Raw genomic sequence first — 13,312 nt, 5'->3', positions numbered from 1 at the left:
AAGTCAGTGGAAACGCCACATAATGCGGGCCGTACTGAGACAAACCGGACCGGTCTGATTGGTGGAAACGCAGCTTTAGGACCTAAATCTGAGACTTTCTCTTTGTCCTTGGGGGCAGAAGGAGTCAGGAGGTCTCAGGCCCAGCTCTGAGTGAAGATTTAGCTCTGATAACTTAATGTTGTTGAAGGTTAAATGATATTGTTGACGTTGGTTTTTAGTTGTAGTTAGCTGTGGCTACATTATTCAAGACGAGGAAAAAATGCACTTCCTCCGGCACTAGATGGCAGCACCTTTAACAAGATAACTTAAAGCTCTTTGTCGCACTAACTGAGGTTTTCCCTCCAGTCTAATTTTTTGCTTGTGTTGTATGTCACTACAGACAAAAGCGTCTGTGAAATAAAATTGAAAAATTGTTGCGTAAATATAAAACTGACGCTCGGATATAGATTCTTCCTTCTGCTCATTCATCCGTGATATAAAACAAATATGCGATTTCCTGTTTCTGAATCTGCCAGCACTACCACTCTGTTTCCACCAACTGTTTCTGATGTTTTCTTCTTCTTCTGCTTTTAAAGCTGAAATCAAACAGCTTTCACCTGCGCTACTGCCACCATCTGGTGAGAGCATGGTATTACAACCATTAACCATAAAATTGTGTTTTTCAAATGTGATAATACTCACGATAACTCTTTAATTATTCATAAACCTGTGAATATTCAGGTGTTTGGAGGTTTCAGGTTTTGGAGTTAAAAGTTGATAAGGACAGTTTGTGACGTCGTAAAGCGTTTCTGATCACAAAGAGGAAACTGAACGACTTCCTGTCTGTGTCATGAGAAAAGAGCGAAAGCGCTCTGCCTGTCATCGACGTCTCACACACTTAAATCTCAATCAGCACACACACGTGTCTCCCGTCAGCGCCTTGGTTTCTCCAAATCAAAGTGATTACTGTGACTGACAGAGGAGCGTTTCATGTTCAGCATCCAGCGTCTCTGCACAAACAAACAGCCCTCCTCTGCTTCCTGCTTCAGCAAACAAAGCTGGCTTCTCCCTGTGTTTATTTGAAGCCGTTTGATTAGCCACGATTACGTCCTCGGCTCTGCTTTCTGTGATTGCTTCGACTCCAGGCTGTTTTGAATGTTCTGTAATCAGAGCCGGGCTGAACCTGAAATGTTGAGTCTAATTACACAAACCAAGCGACCCGCGATGCAGCTCACCTGATGAAAAAGTTGAATTAATTACCTAATTGAAGCCGCTCGGGGAGCATGAAGGTAAAAGAGTTTGTAACGGGCGCAGGAACGGGGTTTACCCGAGTGTGAAGACAGAACAAACGCAGCTAAAGACGCTGTGTAGGAATCACCACAGGCTGTTTGTCCAATCACACGTCTCGCTGGATGGATGTGGCGAGTAATATCTGACATCAGATGGGACACAGACGTCCTGCTCTGACACCTGAGCCGCCGTCTGATAAACCTCCGCCTCCCGCTGACGCGCCATAAATCCTAATGTGCCGCCCAGATGAGTAACGATGGGTCGGCTCGGCGGCGTCCGAGGGGAATGTTTATTTATTTGATATTAAACATGCCAGACGGCTCCTCGCTCAGGGTTTATCGGCCCGTGCTCCGTCTGCAGAGCGGCTCCTATCAGCAGACTCCTCGGCTAACCTCCTTCTCTGGTCGCGTAGTTTCACTAAAGGGACTGAAAGGAGTCAGGACCGTGTCCCTCTCTGACCTCTCACAGGTTTCAGAGCCTCTCTTTGGTTTTAACGTCTGCTTCAGAGATCCAGCTTCATGTGTTTGTGCCTTCTGCTCAGAAACACCCAGGAGTCTCTGATCAAAGACGGAGAGGACGGGTGCTCCTCGGGGTCATTACAGTCGTCCTGTGTCCCTCTGCGTCCGTCCTACTCAGCTCTGCGTGCAGATGAAAACCGTCTGGAGGATCGGCTCTGACAGGATAATTCAGCGACAGACTAATTACTCTGTAATCACAGCGCCGCGTGTCCTGTGTTCAAACTCAGCGTTCAGCCTGACAACGACTTCCTGTGCAGAGCCTCGTCTTTAGATCTGTAAGGTCACAACCTGCTGCGCGCCTGCTGCAGGCGTTAGCTGACCGTTACTTTGAGAGATGCACCAATCCAACTTTTCTTGTTCCGATACCAGTGTTAAATAACAACCTGATCTACTGTGGGATCAGACTGGTTTGGGGTAAAAGGCAAAAAATGAGTAGATGGTAAAACTGAAGTTAATATTTACTTAAGCTATAAAATCTTAAAACTTTTATCAGCAAAACAAAGCCTCAGAATGTAAAGAAATTCTATTAATTTATAAACTTTTTTATCCTGTTAACTGGTAACACAGCAAAAAAACAAAGAAAGATCATCAGAGCTAACATTTCAAACCAAGTATTCAAGAGAGTTGGTAAAAAAAAAAAAAAAGGCAGAGCAAGAGCTGGATCCCTTTCCCATCAATCCAGCTTTGAGGGGCTCTGATCCCCGATACTAGGATCAGTATCGGTGCATCTCTAGTTACTTTATGCTGCAGATTATTTCACGATCAATCCAAAAAACTCGAACTACAGGCTGTCAAACGTTGTGTCTAAGCCAGGGATGTCAAACTCTTGCCATGGAGGGCACGGTTGCAGGCTGCAGGTTTTCCTTCCAACCAAGAACTCCACCAGCTGATTCCACTGATTTCCTCACCTTCAAGCAGAGAGCAGGGACTAATCAGTGAAACCAGCTGGTGGAGTTCTTGGTTGGAAGGAAAACCTGCAGCCTCTTGGCCCTCCATGGCACGAGTTTGACATCCCTGGTCTAAGCTGTGTCACTAACTCAGACTATAGCTCCAGTAAACAGCAACTCCCATAATGCCACAGTAGTCTACTACCAGGATGTAAAAAAGCATAGACTACAGATATTATCGTCAGTTTCAGATGACTTTATTAATCCCAAAGGGCAATTCAGTTTGCAGTTTACCATCCCTCACTGAATCAATCTGAACAGCCAAATATAAACACCCACATTCACCTAAATGTGAAGACAAAAATACACAAGTAAGACGCTCCAAGTTACAACCAAAAGTTTCTTATCTTGATGATTCCTGGAGCTCGAAAATGGAGATAAAACTGTGTTTAGAGTGTGTTTGGTTCAATTAGCAGTAGTAGAATTAGGTACTTTTATAGGTACTGACTGAATTCTGTCATAAGTATCAGGTACCAATTCACGTAAAATCAAAAGGTACCATGTTGAGGTACCTAAACGCATCCTTGTGACTGTGAGGACAATAACACAGCATTACAAGGTTATATATTTAAGAATAAATGTGTTAAATTGAAAAAAAATGAGATTTTATCATCAAACAAATTGATATTTTTTTACCACATAAACACAAAAAAGTACAGAAAGTTGGTACCATTGAGTACCGATACTGATTGCAAGGTACCGGGCAAATTAAATGTATCGTTTCAAATGTGAAAGGTTCCCATCCCTAATTAGCAGATAACCGCTGGACCAGATCAACAAGTTCAGCTTCAACATAAAAAGATATCGGTCTAGATTGGAAAACTCTGCACGGCGTTAAACTAAGAAATAAAACTGGGCACAAAAATTGACGTCTACCTTTCAGAGAGGATTTATCTCTAAAAGGACGAGGACTGAAGTGAAAGTTTGCGCTAAATATATGTTAAATAGACTTTCAAATTTTCCTGTTGTGGGATGAGTAAAGGAGTATCTCATCTTATCTTGACGCTACATTAGGGATAACCACAGAAGAAGAAAAACAAGAGGAGCAGCTGTTAGCTACAACACTATTTGAGGGTTCCTGAGTGATTGACAGTCGTATCTAAATATTATCAAATTGATTTGAGTGATTTCAACGATAAACAGGGAACTACGACGGCTCTCATGTGACCCTGGTTTGTGTGATTACTTTATTCAGACACAGAATTAAACACACAGGTTAAAGACCAAAGAATGACAGAAAGACAATCTTCATTTTTAGTCATAATAAAAACAAACTCTCCTTAATTCTCTCCTGATTATCGCCTTCACAGACTCCACACCCTGAACTCAGGAAGTGGAGCATCGATCAGAGCGTTTCCCGTCCACCGTCAGCCGCTCTGTGAGCCGCTCACAACAGATGTGGTGAAACATGGAGACGAGCGCGCTTTGATTAATACACCCCGATGAATGCCTTTATTTTTAGCCTGGCGGGGCGGACAATGTGGAAACGCTTTTTATTACCCTTCTGCTTGGAGATGAATGGGCAACAGCAGAGAGAGATGTGGTGCCTCTGCCTCCATCCGTCATTGCCAGATTGAAGTGTAAAGGATGGAGGAGTCGCTGGATTAGTGCGATCATTATTCCTACAAAGTTCAGAAGGCAGTCTGCGACACATCGCTAATGGACGAGACGCTATTTGGAAAGAGCCACTTCCTCTGGCTTCCTCCAGCTGGAGGAAACTCAGAACGAGAGAGGAGAGGCCGCCTGGACATGTGGGGTGGAGAAGTGCTGATACTTTCAGAGGCGGGGTGTCGGGGTCAGTGCCTAACAATATATACCTTCAGCCAGGAACAACGGCTAATTGACTAAACGAGTCCTCTCACATCCAAAGTCAAGGTGAAGGCCAAGGACGGGAGGGGGGATGCATTTCATCAGAGCAGGTGGTTAGGTCTGAATCAGACCTGATTACAGAGTGCAGAGCTCATCCTCTCAGTGCAGGTGGAGGTGCAGGTGGAGGTGGGACATCCAGGCGGCCTGGTCGGGCGGTTTCTGTGACTACTGAGGCCACGGACTGTATTTAAGATGGACCTCCTCTCTTTCTACAAAAGTGAAGCCAAACAGTGAAGTCTTAGTCATTTTATCCATTAGTTTCTGCTGGACAAATATTTTGGCCTCACTTACAGAAAGCTGTCATGTCCCTCATCTTTTACAAAATTGATATCTTTGACGTTATTTCCTCAGTATGAAAAAAAGGTGGTCTTTATCCTGATATGAAATATGAATCTTATGTTACAGGGTCTGCAAACTTTACTTTCATAAAGATTGTTTTCCCTCAGCTCACCTGGATTAAAGTCATTCAGGAGCCACAAAATTTACTTTATCCACCCAATACAGACAATAGGATGTATGAAATTCAATACGTAGTTAAAATCTGAAGAACAAATATGCAAACAAAACCTTTTTTAATTTATGAGATTGTACGTGTAATGTCCTTTGTTTTTCAATTTTGACACATTTTTATAATTGTTTTTTTTAATATTGAAATGTAAAAAAATTGAAAAATTTCAAAAGTTTAAGAAAGTTGTACGAAATTAAAAACTTGATATATAAAAAGTTTACTTGAATTAAAAAATAATAATAATTTGAAAAAATAAGCAAAATAAAAAAATATATAATTAAAAAGATTATTAGAAAAATTTGAAAATTTTATTTAAGTGCAAATATTTAAAAAAAAAACTGTACAAAATAGTTAAAATCTGAGGAATAATTATTAAAATGATTTTTTTAAGTTATGAAATTGTAAATGTCATGTTTTGTTTTTTGATTTTTAATAAATTTTAAACATTTTTTTTTCTTTCTGAAAATCATGAAAATTTAAAAAGTTTCAAAATGGCAAAAAAAAAAAAGAAGTTGTTTGAAATTTAAAAAAGTGCAAAAAAAACCCCCAAAAATATTTTTTTTAAATACGCAAAATCATTTAATTTTATTTATTTGCAAAAATGTTTTTTTTAATTTCTAAAATTTGCTTGAATTTCAAAAATGTGAAAAAAGGTGAAGTTGCAGAACTGACAACATTTTTGAATGTTACTTGAATTTTATTACTTTTTTTGATATTGTTGCTCAACTCATCATTTTTGTTGTTTTGCCACATATCAATCATGTATATTAATCCAGCACGTTGTCAGTTGAATGAATCCATACTCACAGGATTAAAATCAGTATTTTCTTCCAGATTAGTCTTTTTGTAGATGTAGTTATCTTCCCAGGGCTGTAAAACTTGAGGTTAGCCACAGGTGCATGGGAAGTTGGTGGGCTGTTGATGTTGTAGGAGGTGAAGTAGAGCGGTGGCAGGCTTTATTGACAGATGGGATGAAGATTTAGTTCAACTAAATGTTAACACAGGATTTTATTTAGTGTCAGTGTCTTTAATCATCAATACCCTCTGGAAGAAAAATAACTATTCTTTATTTTAATCATATTTTTTCTGCCTTTCTCGTCTGTCTCTGCAGGAACTCTTTACAGCGGAGTGCAAGTTCAAAGAGTCGGTGTTCGAGAACTACTATGTGATCTACTCGTCCATGTTGTACAGACAACAGGAGTCGGGGAGGGCTTGGTTCCTAGGGCTCAACAAAGAGGGCCAAGCCATGAAGGGGAACCGGGTGAAAAAAACAAAACCAGCTGCTCACTTCCTGCCCAAGCCATTAGAAGGTACGTGCTGCACCGGGGACGCCCCAACATGATCCAAATCAACAGGTCGGATCAGTCAAACCCAAAACCATCAGACATTCAGAGCAGTCTGTGGCTGTGCTGCAGGAGCAAACCTTTCAGGATAAACTAATCCAATAACTCAGAGCTCTGTGCTGAGCTGACCTTTAGAAAACAGGTGCTGTTAGATTAAGAATAAATGAATTAAACCAAAAACTGCCGTAGAAAAAAAGCTTAACAGCTTTCTGTTCTGTTGTTGTTACTTAGCGAGACTCAGGGGGCATCATTAGCATTTCCTCAGCACTTTACTTCCTCAAGCAGTTTCTCAGCTGTCGACAGGAAGGAGACCTTTTTACAGTAAACAATGAGGGGAACCATGACCTGCAGGTGGAGACATCCCAATAAATCAGCTACAAACAGTAAAATCTGACACTGACTCGTACGTTTTAAAGGTAGAGCTGTGACATTTCTACATGGGACGTATTTCCCTGTTGCTATGCGGAGCCGCCGTGTTTCTGCGCTGAGCATACAGATGAGGAGGCAGGACGGCTCTGAGAGTGTGCGACGGGAAATGATGGTCCAGCAGATGCCACCTTCGCTCTCGTCAGCCACCAGCCTGATTGCCTCCATCATTGAAATGTGGAATCAAGCTGAAGTGTCCTGTCAAGACATTATCCAGCTGGAGTCTGCTGGCTGTAAAGTGGAGGATAATGAGACACTTTCTGCTGTTTGGTTGGAAATCGTGTGCTTAGATTAAAAATCAGCGAGTCAGGATGGTATCACGACGCCTGGAGGCAAAAATCTACCTGAGCGCTGTTAGTGCCAGATATCCCCCTCATCTCCGCTGAAAAAACAGACATTTCACCTGTTTTTATTTCAGCTAAATGTGTTTTTGTTTCACTCCAACATTGTTCTTTTATCATAACAGCAGAACACCAAACAGCTCAGACAGTTTCTACCCAAACAGCTCTAATATTCACCAATAAATAACAAGATTAAAAGCATGAATTTAAAGACCAAACAGTGGAAAATGAAATGACAGACAGGAGGCAACATGATCTCAGAGAAAAGAGCAATCAGCAGCTGCAGAGCCATCAATAATACATCCACAACACAAAGCCAGGGTTGCCAGATCTAATGCAAACCAGCTCAAATCTCAATCTCTTGAAATGCTCACATCAAGATTGTAGATTTTTGCATAAAATAAAAAAAACTGTCATAAGGACATGAATAAAAAGAAAAAGTAACACAAACAAGCAACCCACAAAAAGTGCAATCAAACCAAACAGCCAACACAAATTGCTTTCCCAATCATGTCGTCATAGCAACTGAAAACAAATCAACCACACAGCAGAAACGACTTTCTTTATAATCTCTCAGGAATATTTTCTAAAAACCACCAAATGTTGCAGAAAGCAGATAAAATGTCCAAAAGAAGCCCAGCTGGGCGGAAATCTGACCGATCTGGCAACACAAACGTTTAATCAGCAGCCTGAATGAAGCTCAGGTCACAGGGGCGCGCGAACGTTGGCAGCACGAGGACAAAGCTGCTCTCACTCACCTGTGACGATCAGACAGGTGAACACACTCCTCATGAAACGGCTCATGGTGATGACGCACAGTCCCGTACCTGTCCCAGGTGCATCCAGGAGCATCCCCGGTAAATCCAAAGACACGCAGGTAGTAAGTGGTCCAAGAAGATCCAGTTCTGATCAAACCCACGGACCCAGAGCTCAGCAGGTGGACGTGGAGTCCACTCCTCAGGAGTTTATCAGGACTTTGTCTCACTTTGTCTGCGAGCTAACTGCTAACACGCTAATCAGCGAGGACACACAGCTGCTTCACGTCCGAACGCTCACCTGCTCCTTTGACCCGCCCCCTTTTCCCTCGACCATTCAAAAATCAGAGAAACGTGACGTCACCGCGCTGATCCATTAGAGGCGGTTTTAAAGAGAAATAACCAAAAATAAACACGTTTATTAAGACTTCAGTTACAAAATAATTAAAAAATAAATAAAATAATAAAATAATAAATAAAAGAAAAGAAAGTAATAATTATAATAAATAGATAAATAATAATAATTAAAAAAAAATAATAATAATAATAACATAAATTAAAAAATAAAAGTTTATAATTTTGAAATGTTTCTTCATGATAACAGACTGTCATATAATGATATTATTATAACATCTGTCAAATAAAAACAATAAAAGATTAAAACAATAAAAAAATAAAGGATTTAAAATCCTGCTCATGATACAAACAAAGATAAAAAATAAAAATAAAAATAAAACCAAAGCAGCACTCATCTTAAATGTCTAACAAAAACATAAATATCTATAAAAATCTGTATTTAAAAGATTTTTTTAAAAAAGGTCAGAAAGGAGCTACTACAACTCTGCGTTGTTAGCAAACATTAGCTAATCTCATTTTAATGTGAATTTTTAATTCTTGAATCAAATTTGTGTTGTTACCTTACATACCTTTAGAGAATCCTTTTACTGAAGTTTAACATTTTATCAAACTGCTTTTATGGTTATATGTGTTTGTTTAGCATGTCTGTGCATTATAAAAAACAAAAGCTGCTTTCTGCATGAGCTGACCTGAAGCAGTTTCACTGATTTTTTGCTGAGCTTAGATTTAATACTGTATGGTTTATCTATATTAACGGCAAAATACAAAGTGATGATAATTATATCTAAGGATCAAAGGAAGAAAAACATTTTATTATGGTCTCATTCGACCTGTAGCTGCAGGTTTTGACATTTTTCCATCACAGAATGAACAGTATGTCTAAATGTGAGTCTAACAGTGTTTATTGGGATTATATGCTGATTAAAAACACATGAGGATGATGTGTCTAACAGGTGTTTCTCTCTCCTCCTCCAGTTGCCATGTACAGGGAGCCATCATTGCATGACGTAGGAGAGACGGTGACCAAGGCGGCGGTACCTCCCAGTAAAAGCACAAGTGAGCCGGCGGTGATGAACGGAGGCAAACCTGTCAGCAAGCCCGACAAGCCCCCCACATAGCCACACCTGGAGGGAACCCGGCGTGTGTGTCCGGAGGGCGGAGGCAGGGCTGCTCTTGACTAGACTCCAGACCCTCTTTTCTTCTGCGGATCAGATCCAGGCAAACCTCCTTCCCTCCCTTTCCTCCTCTTTGCTCCTCCGTCCTCCTTTCGTCCGCCTCGTCCTCCTGGGATCGTGAGGGGGCGGAGTTTCTCCAGCACAGGAGGGGAGAGGACCTCCGATCATGGAATGCCTTTAGATTCCTCTGAAACTGTGAGAGTTCATATTTCACAACAACAACAACAACAACAACAACAACAGCGCTCGTGGTACTTTGCTTGCTGACGGTTCATTCAAGAAACCTCCCTCTTCCTCTTCCTCCTCCTCCTCCTCCTCCTCTCTGTCGCAGCAGAGTCTGTGTACCTTCAGATCTATTTTCTATACCACAGTTCACCAGCTCAGTTCTGGGATAGAGACTGTATAGATAGAGTAAATATTTGGACTGTCGTCCTCTATTTTTTACGAGTCTGTTCCCTCTCCTTCTCTTTCTATCTCCAGTCTCACTTTTCTCTTTGTCAACTTACCTAGAAAAGATAAAAACAATTTTGCAAGGGGGTCGTGTGATTTTCTAAGAAATGCATTCACACAGATGTGGCATAAAAAGAAAACAAACATGTGTAAAAAGAAAAAAATCAGATTTCCTCTCACACACACACACACACACACACACACACACACACACACACACGTAAAAGTTTGTGGGAGAAATCTGAGACGTTGATAAAAACACACAGGAGGCTGGCAGAAAGCTCCTGCAATCATAGCTGATGAAGTGCTAATTACCGCCACTGCAATCAATGTGAGGAGCTCCCTGCACACACACACGCACACACACACACACAGAAACACACACACACTTCTTGAAACAGATGTGTGTGTGGGTGGGAGCGCGCTGTAAAGGAATGGTGTATACATATCACTATCTACGTCCCACCAGCGGTTCGGTCCGCCTTCTCTGGTAAATAAAAATCCTGAAGTCTATTTTTCTTTAAGCTTATTTCCGAGCGTGGGCTCTAGGAATACTCTAGGCCTTGTAGGCCTCCGTCCCTCACTCACTGACTTCTCCTGACTGCAAGGCAAGGCTTGTGGCTTTGACCCAGATGGTCTCTATCTGCAGCTCTGGCAGCCGTCGTAAGGCAGCGTCTACTTAAAGCCAGAAAACAACGTGGCTGAACACCAAGTGGGCGACATTTACACTGGCTGCATCCCTATTTGGTTTCAGCAAACTAAAGCATGGGCAAGGTTAATGTTGTGTTCTCTCTTCTTGCAGCAGTTATACAAGAGATGGCTTCTATTGTAACATTTTCACTGTATAAAACTTAGGGAAAATGACTATTAAAAACTTTTTAACGACTAGATATTATTATTATTATTATTGTTATTATGATTATTACTACGAGAGGATTTGTCTCCTAGCTCAGCATGCAGAGTCCAGATCATCTTGGCCTATCACGTGCCTGTTTGGACCTTGATTCCCGGCATGCAAAAACAGGTTCCCAGTCCCCACTGGGCCAAAGGTGCCTCACCCACCCGATACATCCACGTAGAGGACACGTAGCATTACCCATCAAAAGAAACACACACACACACACACACACACACACGCTCAGATGTACTCGTTCTGAAATGACCAAAGTCTTTTTCATCCCAAGAAATCCAAACCAGATCTGATCTCTCCTTATCCATCCATCCAAGCTTTCACTGTGATAGCATTTGTCCCGTGACCTCGCCCCGCTCCGACCCCTGACAGGTCTCGACTTGATGTCATTTTATGGAGAAGTGCGTGTACCTTGAATTAATCACATGCATGTGTTTTGTATAAGGACCGAGGTACGCGTCTCTGAGATCGCTGGAGCTCAGCGAGGCGGGAGCTGAACGGGCATGTTGGAGGCTAATCTTGAAGCTAACACACACACACGTTGCACTTTCTGTTGTTGCATCTCCATCCTGACTGTTAGAGGTTGATCAGAGCTCCATCTCTCCATGACGTCGCCGTGAAGTAGAAGCTGTGTGTGCTGCTAACGTTTGATTTGGTGAATTTCATTTATTAGCCACACCATCTCCTCCGACAGGAAACACCAAACACGCCACTTCCATATTTGTGTGTTCGAAGCTGTTGAGACAGAAATGGCGCGCTTCAGTCAGTCAGTCGTTTTCAGGGCGGAGCCTGTGCCCCGTCTGCAGCCAATCACCTTCCACTCTGACTAACTCTACATGCTGGGCTGGCTGCTGCTCCAGCCCCGCAGGCTGACTTTATTTTTGTAAATGACCGGTGTGTAAATGTGCATCTGTTCTTTCTCTGTTCGTCTTCATTCGGAGTGTGACGTTGTCTCCTGATCTGGATCACTTTTCTTTCTCAGATTATTCTAGCACACTTTAGTTCCCTCTGTTTCTTCTTCTTCTTCTTTTTTTAACGTCTTATTTTGTACGTTGTCCCATCTGTTGCATGGGGAGAGGATGGCATCGATGAACTGCATGTAGTAGGCTATGTCTATCAAGAACTGTTGGTATGTACCGCTAATTTTACATACATATATGCAACGAGTTTGTCTACACTATACAGTTTGTGTTTGTTGTATAACACCTATACAACATATTGATTAAAATATTTATATAAAGGGTGTACTGTACTGTAACGTCAGTAACATACTTAATGCAATATAGAGTGCAGTATATTATTGCACCTTTCATTTCTGATGGGACGGAGAAAACTGAAGGGTTGGCTAGTTTAAGCATGAAAAAGGCCAAAGTAGAATTTACATTAAATTTTCTTTGTGACTTCTTATCGGTCCTCTTTTTGGAGTGGTGACGGAGCTCTTGCGTCAATGCAGCTCCCGTCGTCCCCTGATGCCACCGTACGCAGTGACATGGACGTCCAGCATGCCACACCTGAACTATGTATGCCCTCTCTTTGTTTCCTCCACTTAGAGTTTACCCTGATCACTAGTCTGAGTGCGATGCGTCCGTCTCGTACTGTAGCTTCAGTACCACGTGGGGTTTGGTTTGGTTTCCCCCGTTTGAGAAGAATAGGCACTATTAAAATGATTTATTTTCAAAATAAAATATATATACCATTGCAAGTATGCCCATTGGAGTTATGTCATGTTATAACAAATTTGTAACCATGTATGATTAAGGTCTTCGCATTGTTTTCCATGCAAAATGTTGTGTCATGCGGCACATTTAATGTTTTATTATTAAAAAGAAATAAAAACCTCAAACAGTAACTTCTGCCTCGTGCTGACTTCCTCTACAGCTTTTCAACAACACCTCAACTCAGCGTGTTTCTCTCTGAATATGAGCCACTTTCATCAACACGCCCAGAAAAACGTCTCATTTAAAGATAAAACATAATGATGAATAAAACCTGAGGGAAAAAGGATTAACTTTATTGCAAGAAATTCGACAAATATGTTTTTCTTCAGCCATTAGCTGAGCTTTTTTTACTCTTTATGAACAACTCAAGTTTTGTTTTTGGCATTAAAAATCTCAAAATAAGACATTTTTCTGGAATTTCAGATCAGTGTGGCTTATTCAAAGTCTAATAAGACTCTTTAACTGGATTTAAGACAAAAACATTTACTTAGTTTTGAGTTTTTTGGAGTGCTGTATCATTAGCTGTATATACATAAAGACAACATGCCTCCACATCCTCCCCTTGTAAAAAAGTGAAGCCAAAATAGCTCTTAGACTGCTGCTGTGTGTTTTCAGATATATTTATAATGTGGGGGCTTTTTTCATGCCTTTAATTAAATAGGAGAGGACAGTAAGTAGGGAAACACAAGAGGAACCATCGGCGCCTCTGGTGACAGTATTTAACCT

General features: G+C 41.2%; 2 protein-coding genes across 3 annotated transcripts in view; one reads left to right on the top strand and one right to left on the bottom strand.

The window, feature by feature from the left end:
* cfap97d2 (CFAP97 domain containing 2) overlaps positions 1-8,167 on the bottom strand; it is a 155,867-nt gene extending 147,700 nt beyond the window's left edge. The window contains exon 1 of the mRNA XM_074694436.1: positions 7,980-8,167. The gene's annotated coding sequence lies outside the window, so the exon portion shown is untranslated. The remainder of the gene's footprint in view (positions 1-7,979) is intronic.
* Positions 1-12,717, top strand: part of fgf14 (fibroblast growth factor 14) — a 142,367-nt gene extending 129,650 nt beyond the window's left edge. For both annotated transcript variants that reach the window (XM_074694438.1, XM_074694439.1), the window contains exons 4-5: positions 6,223-6,421; positions 9,309-12,717. In XM_074694438.1, coding sequence (XP_074550539.1) covers positions 6,223-6,421; positions 9,309-9,451 — 342 coding nt within the window. In that variant the 3' untranslated portion in view covers positions 9,452-12,717. The remainder of the gene's footprint in view (positions 1-6,222; positions 6,422-9,308) is intronic.
* Positions 12,718-13,312: the final 595 nt, after the last annotated feature.

The sequence above is a fragment of the Halichoeres trimaculatus genome, unplaced genomic scaffold (assembly GCF_033239565.1).
Source record: "Halichoeres trimaculatus isolate MK-OKI-2021-1 unplaced genomic scaffold, fHalTri1.1 fHalTri1_scaffold_19, whole genome shotgun sequence".
In the NCBI taxonomy this organism is placed as follows: Eukaryota; Metazoa; Chordata; class Actinopteri; order Labriformes; family Labridae; genus Halichoeres; species Halichoeres trimaculatus.
This window is presented reverse-complemented; position numbering and strand designations above follow the sequence as displayed.